Source organism: Microtus pennsylvanicus, chromosome X (assembly GCF_037038515.1).
Source record: "Microtus pennsylvanicus isolate mMicPen1 chromosome X, mMicPen1.hap1, whole genome shotgun sequence".
Taxonomy (NCBI): Eukaryota; Metazoa; Chordata; class Mammalia; order Rodentia; family Cricetidae; genus Microtus; species Microtus pennsylvanicus.
Window position 1 is genome coordinate 100133356 of NC_134601.1, and position 13152 is coordinate 100146507.

The window sequence follows — 13152 nt, forward strand, 5'->3', positions numbered from 1 at the left end:
TGGGGGGCTGCGTCGTGCATAAGTTGCATTGACTTTTTATTTAATTTGTGTGCACTATATTTATATCAGTTCCCGTCTTCTCTCTAAATCCCCAACCATTCCTCTCCTTGTTGTCTTTAATCCACGGTCCATTTTATAATTAATTTTGTTACATATGTGACAATATATAAATACATAGATATATTTTATATATTGTTTTATTTCACAATAATATCAATAGTCTAAGTAATAAATAATATAAACACGTGCACTTATTATATAGAGATGTAAATACAGCCTAATATTTCCATTTAGTGTTGCTTATATGCATATGGTTTTAGGACTGAGCGATTTGCCTACAGAAGACTGAATCTCCCTCTTTTAACAGCCGATGTCTACAGTGCTTCATCTAGGGGTATGGCCTTGTGAGACTTCACCATTCATGTTATGTGAATTGGTGTTGTCATTCAAGTTCAAGTCTCCTTTGGGCTTCCTTACTCCTGGATTCTGTGAAACATTACAGCAGCCTAGTACTAGATGTGAGTAGAATTGAGAGTGTTCAAACACCAGAGAAAGGCAGCCATCCTTTACCTCACAGTATATATAAGGTGACCAGAGGTGAGGAATACAGGGAGTGCTTAGAACACTCATGTCATTATAATTTGTGAGACAAGGAGGGGATAGAATTGCTGAAAGCCTGAGTGTTCTCAACATGCTCAAAGTGCTCATAGTATGTTATTTTCCTGATTCAGGTATCTCAGTTCCCTATTCTACTACCAAGACTCTGTCCTGCTGCCCCTGACGCCAGACACCATGCCAAGGGGACAGAAGAGTAAGGCGCGTGCTCGTGAGAAACGACGCCAGGGGCTCAAGGATGCTCAAGCAAAGGAGGCAGAGAAAGCAGAGTCACCTGCTGGCTCTGATCAAGCTTCAGGAGATGCTAAGCCAAGCACTTCTACTGCTGACTTCCCACAGCAGTCTGAAAGCTCAGCACCCAGCAGCACTGCCAGCCAGGGAGTGACCCATGGAAGGTCTGATAATGGTGACCAGGGCCAAGGGGATGGAAATGAGCGTCCCTCCGGGGCTCTACTCTGCACTAGAAGCATGCAGATGGATCTTATGACAAGGAAGACTGGAATGCTGATGGAGTACATTCTCTACAAATACCAAGTGCAGCAGCCCATGAGGAGGGGAGAGATGCTCAGTGTTATCAACAAAAGGTTCAAGGAACACTTCCCTGAGATCCTCAAGAAAGCCTCCTATCGATTGGATGTGGTGTTTGGCCTTGAGCTGAAAGAAGTCCTGCCACATGGTCAAGCATATGAGCTTGTGAACAAGCTAGATTTCGAGGATGATGGAAGTAGGATCAATGAGCTAGGTGTTCCTACCAGGGGCATTCTGATTGCTCTCCTCAGTGTGATCTACCTAAATAACTATTGTGCTGCCGAGAAGGATGTCTGGTATTTCCTGAATGCATTAGGAGTCTATGATGCGATCACACACGTCTTCTTTGGGGATATCAGGAAGCTCATCACTGAGCAGCTTGTGCGGGAAGAATACCTAGAATACCGTCAGGTTCCTAACAGTGATCCTCCCTCCTATCAGTTCCTGTGGGGCCGGAGAGCCTATGCTGAAACATGCCAGATAAAGGTGATGGACTTTTTAGCAAAGATAAGTGAAGCCTTGCCTGGGGTTTGCTTATATCGTTCTGAGCAGGATTTGATTGAAGAGGAAGAGGAAGCGAAAGCTGCAGCTGCAGCCAAGTCTGGCACTAAAGGCAAGGCCAAGGGACGTACTAAGACCAAGTTAAGTTGTCCTACTCACAAGTGAGGTATAAGGTAGCGTCTGTTTTATAATTGAAAAGGTCTGTTCATCTTTTTGCAAATATGCTGTTGATAACCTTTTGGAGGACTTTTAGCAAAATTTTACTTGGGGTTAAATGTACACAGATACGTTTTGTATCCAGTTCCTTCACTGCTGTTTAGCAAGTTGGGAGCTCAAATTTTTTGGATTGATTTGAAATAGAGTTTACAATTTGAAATGTTCTAAGGATTTGATGATGTTCATAAGATACTATGGAATTAGATTAAGAAAATGGTGTGTGAAATATCAAAGAAAAATATTCAAAAGTGTTAAGCTTTTCAGTGAATATTTTCTCTTAGTCCTTGTTTTCATGGCAGTGATGTCAGGGATGTAAACTGACCTTTGTTTCTGATATTAAAATATGTGTGAGAAATTAGCAGAGAAGCAGATCTCTTGTTTTAAAGGTTCATGATTTAACCAAACATGCACTGAATATCTACTCTTGCAAAGTTGTCATCCTGTGTATTGGAAATGTTTGCTAAAAGAAGCAGGAGGTCTGGGATATGCAATGATATTTTCTCTAAGAAGCTCTTGTTGGACAGAATGGAGTAAGATCTCCATTTCCTAAAGAAACAATAAAAGGGGTGATGTCTTCTTCAACTAAAAAAGATTTTTCTATATTCATTACTAGTTATCTTCAGGGAAGAAGTTCTTCTTTTTCCTGGTATACTGAACTTTCTTTAGAAAATTTTGGGCAAAATCTTAAGAGATATAAGGATAATAATGAATTAGATTAAAATGCTTACATTAATAAATGACACTTTCTGATAAGTCAGTATAAGAGCTATTTAAGCACAGATTCTTTGTACCGTACACATGTATCCCCATTATACGAAAAAGAACTAGTCAAAGTCACTTCTCAATGGATAGCAAGACTTACAAATCTACCGGTTCCCATATTTACATGGCTAGTACGTGAAAGAATTTAGATTAAGAATGGGATTTGGAGACAACACTTCTCCATTTCTCTTATTTTTAAGGACAGTATGACTCATATCAGTTTTCATTTAAATATTATTTATTGAGTCTTAGTTGCTCACACCGCCTCCAGCTCTAAGAGATCTATGCCCTTTTCTGGCCTCTTCAAGCACCTACAAACACAAGGCATGCACCTATACCCAAACAAATTCCAAGAGATATCAGAGCCCCAGGTGCTGTGAGGTAATGCTCTTTACCCACTAAAGATTTGTTACTAGCACTATTTTAATAAAATGCTGATTGGCCTGTAGCCAGGCTGGAAGTATAGTCTGGGTCAGCAAACAAGAAGAATTCTGGGAAGAGAAAAGGCCCCATCTGCAGTTGCTACCCAGACAGAGAGGAAGTAAGATGAGATGCTGCATTGGAAAAAGTTCCAAGTCACATGGCTGAACAGAGATAAGAATTATGGGTTCATTTAAGTCACGAGAGTTAGTTAACAATAAGACTGAGCTAATGAGGCCAAACAGTTTATAACTGATATACGCCTCTGTGTTGTGTTGGGACTGAGCAGCTATGGGACCCGGTAAGAGAGAAACTTCTGTCTTTGAAAGGTAGCCTTAAGCATGCAGGGCTAAGGGCAAGATGCAGGTCTGTAGGACCCACAGGAAACCAGGAGGAATAGGGGAACACCTGTGTGTGCCTGAGGGGTGGCATAAAAGATGTGATTAGCAGGAGCGGAGGCTAAGCCAACTCAGATGGGACCTGAAAATTCTAGAGCTTCCTCAGAATTCCTAGAGCTGGAATTCCAATCCAAGCTCTGTCCTGGCATGGTGGCTACAACACTCTGGCAAATGTCTTGTACGTCAATTCATGCCTCCAAAGTTGGGCACCAAATAAAATATGTATAATTAAAGCTCAGAGGGAGAAATTAGGGTTGAACTTGAACACCCAAAAGGAAAGCAGTAATGACTCTTACCTTCACCTCAGTCTGAAATGGCAATCTTGCCCCTAGGAATCTCAGAATGAGACTGTAACTGGGAGCTGTCTCCACATTCTAGAATCCTCTCTAGTTCTGGGATGGAAGGTGTGCACCACTGGGATTAAAGTCATGCACCACACAGTTCCTATGGCAGCAAGAGTGGGATTAAAGTGTTACTGTGGCCTGGTCTGTAAGACTGGCCAGTGTGACTGTTTTTCTCTCTGAACTTCAGGCACCTTAATTTATTAAAATACAAATGAAATGCTGCTACACCCAGGAGCAACTTTCTCAGGTCAGGTAAGAAAGGAGTGGTGATATCTGATAAACACAAGATAATAAACTGAGTGAGCATCATGCAAGACAGAAATGCTCAGAAAAGGCACATTCTGGACCTAAAGGTAAACACACATGGAAGGTCATCTAAAAAAACAACAACAACAACAAGAAAAGAAACCTCATCTCTCAATCTCAGAGACACCATGAGAACTGCCAGATTGAGCTTATTCTTCTGTGTAGTAGAAGGTTTTTTAGTGGTAGGATCTTCTTGGATTGAAAGGGATGGGCTCAATTGAACAGCCTGAAAGGACAAAAACATTTAGTATCACAGGGTCAGAAAAGTCTATCTGTTTTTCATTATCCCAGCATGAAACTGTAGAGCAGAGTTGTCAAAAGTCTCTTGTCATATCTTCTTTATGTCTAGAACAAGGACATAAAAATACTGATTGAAAATGGCAGCCATGAGACAGCAGAAGGGGAATATCTTATATACATGGCAGTCAGAGTTTCAGGTTCTCTCCATTCATTACACAACCTCTGTCACTTGAGGAGAACAGGGCTGGAGAAACCAAGTGTAAATGTAGAGACTGCAGTCCAGACAGTTGGGGAACTTGTGCATGTGGGGGACACTGTTGCTAGCTGACAGAGCAGACAATACTTCATAGTGTGAGGTAATCTGAAGCCATAGTATTCCAGTCCAGCTGCAGACCTACCCCATGTCCATTTCCAGTTTATTTTAAATCGTTCCTGTGACCATGCCAAGTCTTTAGCTTAGGAATTTTAAGAGCATCTGATGATTAAAGCAATAAAGAGAAGAGATGCTTGTTCCCTCTCTCCCATCCAAAAGAACAGAGGTAAATCATGACACACTGTACAATGGCTGCACAGAGAATCCAAACAAACATACCCCATTACTCGGTCAGAAGGAACATTATTGGCTTGCCCAGGAACGCATATTTGAAGAATTAGTCATCAGTGTCTTAGGGCCCCTCATGTTTAGGTAAGCAGATAGGAAAATCCCAAATCCCAGTGGGAAAAGGAGACTGCAACATAAGATCTGACAAAGTTAAGTCAACAAGCAGCACACAAAACTGACCCCCAAAACATTCCTTAGCTGTTATGTACAGGTAACTTTTCTGGACAGAAGCAAAATATGCATGCATATGTTCATACATACATGTATACATACATGCATGTGTATATGAACCAAATGTCCAAAAATGGGGAAGTGTTTGGATGTTTGAAAATAAATTCCCATCAGAATCTAGGATAGTTTTAATTGTTACAATTATTAACATGCAAGTATTTGTGGGGACGAAAGATATAAAGATAACTATCTATAAAGTGCACACTTTGGAAAGGCCTAGGCAAAGGAGTAAAAAATAAATTACAAAGAACACCCTGCTTTAATTAAAGTGTGAAATATCTGTTCACAAATTAACTAATAAAATGTTTAATTTATTCTAAAAGTGAATTCTTTAACACACAGAAAATATATGTGTTAAATGATAATGCTAAAATTAATAGATTAATTAAATCTTATCAATTTGATATACTAAGGATAAATTCTGAAATACCTCCTTGCTCATCTCTTTCTCTTTTCTTGTTTCTTTATGTCTCTTGTGTTTTACTGTTTCCCTTGAGCAACTTTTTTCTCCTTTTACCTCTCTTACATATATTACAGTGTCTTTACAATTCAAACCAGTCCTAAATTTATTTTCTGCCTTAAAGAACCAAATCTCTTTGGCCTGAGTCAAAGCTTAGGAGGATACTTCAAACTATGAAAGATAGCCAAGTGAATCTAGGTCTGTGTCCCCACCACAGCGTTCCTGAGGATTTATGCTGAAACCCATCTTCAAGCATTGTTGGGTAGTTTCCCTGTCTGCCATTTGAAGGACCAATCCTTCTAGACCTCAGTTCTATTTTCCTTTGCTTCTGCTTTTCCGAACACAAAACACTTTGAATGTCTGAGTGTCACTAATATCAAAATAGACATTACCTAGATCCATTCATGGTCTGCTACTCGATATGTGTATTAGCACACTGCTTTTCTGGAGAATATCTTCATAAAACGTCATTCCTGCTGCCTCATGTAACAGGTCTGGCAGATATAAAAATTCTAAAAAGGTATATACAAAATTGGTCTATAAGGCTAATGGGGTTTTTCCAGGTATTCCATTTTGGGGAAAAGAAGAGAACCAGTCAGAGGGTTCATTTTCCCTCCGTGAAAGAGATTTCAAACAGTTCTAGCAACTACTTCTCAAGTCACCTTACATATTTAGATTAAAACCCAGATACACTGTGACGCATTTAGAGGTCTTTTATGTCTGAATCTCTCCTAATGTGAATCTGTAATTCTTTACTGCCAAGGAGCTCTTCTTAATATGCTGAGCACTTCTTAAAAACTTTAGCTCGTGCCACATAGGGGTAATATGGTACCACCTATTTGCTGCCCAGTCTAAACCTTAACTGCGCTGTTATTATGGTAATTACTATAGATCCTGCCTGAGATCAGCACAGTTAAGCATAGTGGAGCCAGAGCAGTGCCCTCAGAACAATTTGGTGCCCCTGAACTGCACTTATTTCCAGGCACATTTCAGTCCACATTGCCATCAAGCAAGCCATATTGCTTTAATCACAACCCCCATTCAAAAGCTCTGTCTCACACTGGAGTCAAACAAAGATCGCAATCCCAGGACAGGGAAGAAAGCTGGCATTTTTAAACAGCCAGTTTTAGCTTGGCGGTGGTGGCACACGCCTTTAATCCCAGCACTTGGGAGGCAGAGGCAGGTGGGTCTCTGTGAGTTCGAGGCCAGCCTGGTCTACAAAAGCTGGTTCCAGGACAGGAATCAAAAGCTATGGAAAAACCCTGTCTCGGAAAAAACAAAACAAAACAAAACAAAAACGGCCAGATTTTCCTGCTGCTGAGTCTGGAAAATTTCTTTGTGGCAAGCCACCCACAAACAGCAAAAAGCTGTGTTAAACTCTCTTTTCCTTTTAAGCCCTCTCAGGTTTTTAAGTGGAGTTAGTTACCACGTTGGGCAGCCTCTCTGTTGTAATGGGAGCGGCAGGCTGCTTGTCGTTCTGTCCACCCGGCTAGCTTATGCCTTAAATAATCACACAGGATCTGTATTAATTAAATTGCTACCTGGTCTGTTAGTTCTAGCCTCTTATTGGCTAACTCTCACATATTAGATTAACCCATGACCATTAATGCGTATCATCACTTGACTGTGGCTTACCGGCATAATTCCATCTCGAAGAGGAGAGCCGTGGCCACTGCCTGACTCTGCTCTCTTTTCCCAGCATTCTGTTCAGTCTACTCCACCTGTCTAAATTCTGCCCTATCAAAAAGCCAAAACAGTTTCTTTATTTAACCAATGAAAGTAACACATAGACAGATGACACTGGTAAACCAAGTAAGGGTGGGATGGAGTTCCCAGACAGCAGAAGGGTGTGGCTGAAAGCTGACAATTGAGCTCTAAATAGAAGAAGACTTCATGCAACCAGGGGCAGGACATGTAAAATGGGGGAGAGGAGAAGGCGGGTTCAGGTAGTGTGTGGCAGAGATGGAAGCCCGGCAAGGGGAATGGGGCATGAGTTAAGTGGGGCTTCCGAGGTTCAGGTTTTAAGGTCTCCACGAAATAGCCCAAGAAAGGTGTAGGCAGTGGGAAGGCTTAGTGTCTTAGGAAGTACAGTAAGGAAACCAGACCCTCCTCTAAATTTCCTCCACAGCAGTCTGGTTCCATAGTAACCCCTCCCTGCTGTCACTTTTCAGAACCCGCCCCTGGCCGGATATGGTTTACCTCACTTCCTGTGAGGAGGGGAGGAGCTATGTAAGCCGCTTCTGCTGCTCAGGCCTTGCTGCTGGCGACTTCTCAGAGAGGTCTGCAGTGAAGGTAAGGACCCTGAATGTGTACCAAGGGGAATTATGTCTGGAATAATCACAGAAGCTGTGCTAGCTCTCACTCAGGCTTACCCTGGGAAAATATGAGGTGTCTTGTAGCTCTGTATGTTTCTGAGAGGAAACGCCCCCCCCCCTCCCGCTCTCAGAAGGTAACTCTGATTCTGAAAATGGTGGCTTCTTAGATCACAACTGAAGCCAGCCTTTGACTTCTAAATGGTAAGGCAAAAACCTTGAACTGAATTCTAGTCCACCATGAGCTGTTTTGGCCCTGGACTCTTAAGTGCCCCGTGGCGGAGTACAGAAGCAAAGGAAGTCTATCTGACTTCATCACCCGCAAAATCAGTAGGTAATGTTCAGTGGAATGAAGAACCAACTCCTGCGAGTCTGTACTTTTTCTTTTTTGCCCTTAGAGCCAGTGTTTCTCTATAGCTTTGGAGGCTAATTCTGGAACGAGATCTTGTAGACCAGGCTGTTCTCAAACTCACGGAGATCTGCCTGCCCCTGCCTCCTGAGTGCTGGAATTAACGGCTTGCAACATCACTGCCTGGCTCTCTACTAATTTTAAATGCTAGAGGTAGCGCTTAAAAACACATATCTTGGAAAACCACGCAAAAGGCACGGGACTGGTCATGCCCAACATGGGCTGGTAGGAGGTCTCCAGTAGCCAAAAGAAAGAGACACATTGAGGTTTCAGATAGCCACGCCCATCTTGGGGTGTTGTGAGGAAGTGCCATGTTCAGAAGATGTCCAAAGGCTTTGGTTAGGCACTCCCATCCCGCGGGAGTCAGAGAACAGTCTAACTGTGGTAGCCATTCCCATCCCATGGTAGTCAGAGAAAAACCAAACTCTGGTAGATAAGCCCATCCTGTGAGAGTCACAGGAAAGCATAACTCTGGTAGTGCCCCCCCCTCCGCCATCCAGAGGGTATCAGAGAAAAGTCCATCTCTGATAGCCACTCCCACCCAATGGGAATCAGGGAAAAGGCTAAATCTGTTAGCCTCTCCCATCCTGTGGGAGTCAGAATAGGGCATATGTCTGGTAGAACTTCCATACCATCGAGTCAGAGGAAAGCCTAACTTTGGTAGTCACCTACCATCCTGTGGAGCCAAAGAAGCCCTTTGTCTGGTAGGCACTCCCATCTCCTGGAGTGAGAGAAAAGCCTAAGTCTGGTAACCACTCCCATCCAGTGGAGGCAGAAAAAAGTCTAATTCTGGTACCCAATCCCAACCTGTGGAATCAGAGAAAAGCTAACTCCAGTAGCCACTCTCATCCTGTGGGAGTCAGAAGAAATCCTATGGAGGGTAACCACTCTCATCCTGTGGGAGTCGGGAAGAAATCCTACCCTTGGTAGCCACTCCCATCCTGTGGGAGTCAGAAGAAATCCTACCTCTGGTAGCCACTCCCATCCAGAGGGTATCAGAGAAAATTCTACCTCTAGTAGCCACTCCCATCCCGCGGGATTCAGAGGAAAGTCTGTCCCTGGTAGCCACTCCCATCCCGTGGGAGTCAGAGGAACTCCTAACTATGCTAGGCATGCCCATCCCTTGATACTAAGGGGGAAGCCTAACTTGGGTGAGTAAGCACATCCCCTGGGAGTCAGAGGAATCCTAACCTGTGCAGTCATGCCTAGTGTATGGCAATCATAAGGAACACTATACCAAAGATAACTAGATGCTTTTTTTCTTTCGTTTTTTGAGATAGGTTTTTTCTGTAGCTTTGAAGCCACCTCTGGAACTGACTCTGTTGTCCACACAAGACTGGAACACACAGAGATCCATGTGCCTCTGCCTCCAGACAGCTGGGATGGACCAAAAGGTGCACAGCCACCTCCCAGCTATCTGGAAGCCTTTTCTTTTTTAGGATCTTTCTAGACAAAGTTTCTCTGGTTAGCAGTTCTAGCTTTTCCAGCTGGAACTAGCTCTTGTAGAGCAGGATGACGTCGAACTCACAGAGATCCAGGTCCCTTTTATATTGACCCAAACTACTCTTAAGAACCAGAAATGGAGCACAGCAGTGATGGCACAAATCCCAGCATTTAGAAGTCAGAGGCAGGCAGATCTTTGTGAGTTCAAAGCCAACCTGGATCTGTAAAGCATGTTTCAGGTTCCAGGAGTACTAGTGATATTACACAGAGAAACCTGTCTTTTTAAAAAAGGAAAACATCAAAAATGGAAGGATAGACAGACAGCACAGCTGGTGTACAGTGTTTGCTTAGAATTCCTGAAAGCATAGGTAACGTGACAAATACGGCAAAAGCAGATGTTATTAAATATAAATAAATAATGTGGAAGTGTTAAGTGTCCTGCCAATACTTTCCTGTACTGTTAGGAGAAGTAAGAGGATAATGAGAAATTGACCAGGATCACCAGAAAAGGAAGAGAGGAAATACAGCAGTGGTTGAGGGAAGCGGGGAAGAGTATGATACTAGGTGTGCATGTCAGGAACTTTACAGCAGTTCTCATAACTTCAGCAAATGGGTGCAGACAAAGAAAAGGGTCAGCTTCAAATGTCTGAGCAGGATACTAAATTCTGGCTGAAGGAAAACTGAAAACTAACACATAGCACAGGGATATTTAAAATGTCCTGAATTAGGAGCTGGAAGTGTGACAGCCCTCTGTGCTCCTCTGAGCCTGTTCTCTGAGAAGGGACAGACTTGGTCTCCTATGGGCCCACTTTAGCCTTGGTCTCCAGTACCTAACATCAGTGAAGATATGTGGAGGTGAGGGAATCTCTTCTAAAATAATGGGGCCAGTGCAAGTCAGGCTCTATAGTGTGACTTGTACATGTACACCTGTCATAACTAGCCACAGGCTCTGTTCCCAGGGCATTGTCAGCACAAGAGGGCAAAGGTTAGCATAGTTATTTTCCACATCTACATCATATCTTGTGTATGTGTATTCTCCCAGTGCTTATCATGCTTTTTTGTCTTTCTCTTATTTTTTTAAAGTCAGTTTATTTGTATATACCTCTGGTTTTCCCAGAATTCACAATGTAGACCAGGATGACTTTGAACTCCCGAAGTTTTCTTGCCTGCCACTCTGCAATACTTTTATTCTTTTTGCTTTTGACTTTTTATTTAATTTGTGTGTACTGTATTAAAACTTTTCCTGTCTTCTCTCTCCATTTGTGATCATTCCTCTCCATGTCGGCTCAAATCCACAGCCCAATTTATAATTATTATTGTTACATATGTGACAATATATAAATACATATATTTTATATATTGTTTTACTTAAAAATATCTATAGTGTAAGTAATAAATAATATAAAAACATACACTTATTATATAAAGACGTAAATACAGCCTAATATGTCCATTTAGTGTTGCTTACATGTATATGGTTTTAGGACTGAGCGATTTGCCTACAGAAGACTGAATCTCCCTCTTTTAACAGCCGATCTCTACAGTGCTTCATCTAGGGGTATGGCCTTGTGAGATTTCACCATTCATGTTATGTGAATTGGTGTGGTCATTCAAGTTCAAGTCTCCTTTGGGCTTCCTTACTCCTGGATTCTGTGAAACATTACAGCAGCCTAGTACTAGATGTGAGTAGAATTGAGAGTGTTCAAACCCCAGACAAAGGCAGCCATCCTTTACCTCACAGTATATATAAGGTGACCAGAGGTGAGGAATACAGGGAGTGCTTAGAACACTCATGTCATTATACTGTGTATAACAAGGAGGGGATAGAATTGCTGAAAGCCTGAGTGTTCTCAACATGCTCAAAGTGCTCATAGCACGCTATTTTCCTGATTTAGGTATCTCAGTTCCCTGTTCTACTACCAAGACTCTGTCCTGCTGTCCCTGACGCCAGCCATCATGCCAAGGGGACAGAAGAGTAAGACCCGTGCTCGTGAGAAACGACGCCAGGGGCTCAAGGATGCTCAAGCAAAGGAGGCAGAGAAAGCAGAGTCACCTGCTGGCTCTGATCAAGCTTCAGGAGATGCTAAGCCAAGCACTTCTACTGCTGACTTCCCACAGCAGTCTGAAAGCTCAGCACCCAGCAGCACTGCTAGCCAGGGAATGACCCATGGAAGGTCTGATAATGGTGACCAGGGCCAAGGGGATGGAAATGAGCATTCTTCCAGGGCTCTACTCTCCACTAGAAGCATGCAGATGGATCTTATGACAAGGAAGACGGGAATGCTGATGGAGTACATGCTCCTCAAATACAAAATGCAGCAGCCCATGAGGAGGGGAGAGATGCTCAAAGTTATCCATAAAAGGTTCAAGGAACACTTCCCTGAGATCCTCAAGAAAGCCTCCTATCGATTGGATGTGGTGTTTGGCCTTGAGCTGAAAGAAATCCTGCCACATGGTCAAGCATATGAGCTTGTGAGCAAGTTAGATTGCGAGGATGATGGAAGTAGGAGCAATGAGCTAGGTGTTCCTACCAGGGGCATTCTGATTGCTCTCCTCAGTGTGATCTACCTAAATAAGTATTGTGCTGCCGAGGAGGATGTCTGGTATTTCCTGAATGCATTAGGAGTCTATGATGGGGTCCCACATCTCATCTTTGGAGATGTCAGGAAGCTCATCACTGAAGATCTGGTACAGGAAAAGTACCTGGTATACCGTCAGGTTCCTAACAGTGATCCTCCGTCCTATGAGTTCCTGTGGGGCCCGAGAGCCTATGCTGAAACCAACAAGATAAAGGTGATAGAATTTTTAGCCAAGATCACTGAAACCACGACTGAGGATTACTCATCTCGTTATGAGCAGGCTTTGATTGAAGAGGAAGAGAAAGCCCAAGCTGCAGCTGCAGCCAAGTCTGGCACTAAAGGCAAGGCCAAGGGACATACTAAGACCAAGTTAAGTCATCCTACTCACAAGTGAGGTATAAGGTAGCCTCTGTTTTATGATTGAAAAGGTCTGTTCATCTTTTTGCAAATAAGCTGTTGATAACCTTTTGGGAAACTTTTAGCATAGTTTTAACTTGGGGTTAAATGTACTCAGATAAATTCTGTATTCAGTTCCTTCAGTGCTGTTTACCAAGTTGGGAGCTCAAATTTTTTGGATTCTTTTAAAATACAGTTTACAAATTGAAATGTTTTAAGGATTTGATGATGTTCATAAGATACTATAGAATTAGATTAAGAAAATGTTGTGATATATGAAAGAAAAATATTCAAAAGTGTAAGTCATTTCATTGAAGATTTTCTTTTAGGCCTTGTTTTATTGGCATTGATATCAGGTATATACTGACTTTTGTTTCTGATATTAAAATTT

At 42.4% G+C, this 13152-nt stretch overlaps 2 protein-coding genes across 2 annotated transcripts; both read left to right on the forward strand.

The window, feature by feature from the left end:
• The first annotated feature begins 792 nt into the window (after positions 1-792).
• Positions 793-1809, forward strand: LOC142840438 (melanoma-associated antigen B4-like). The gene has a single exon (XM_075956960.1). It carries the CDS (start codon positions 793-795, stop codon positions 1807-1809), a length of 1017 nt encoding a protein of 338 aa, XP_075813075.1.
• Positions 1810-11742: 9933 nt separating this feature from the next.
• LOC142840439 (melanoma-associated antigen B4-like) lies at positions 11743-12759 on the forward strand. The gene has a single exon (XM_075956962.1). It carries the CDS (start codon positions 11743-11745, stop codon positions 12757-12759), a length of 1017 nt encoding a protein of 338 aa, XP_075813077.1.
• The last annotated feature ends 393 nt before the right edge of the window (positions 12760-13152 follow it).

Bases quoted from the DNA above. Each gene is read 5' to 3' on its own strand.
- LOC142840439 (XM_075956962.1), top strand. From the start codon at position 11,743: ATGCCAAGGGGACAGAAGAGTAAGACCCGTGCTCGTGAGAAACGACGC.
- LOC142840438 (XM_075956960.1), top strand. From the start codon at position 793: ATGCCAAGGGGACAGAAGAGTAAGGCGCGTGCTCGTGAGAAACGACGC.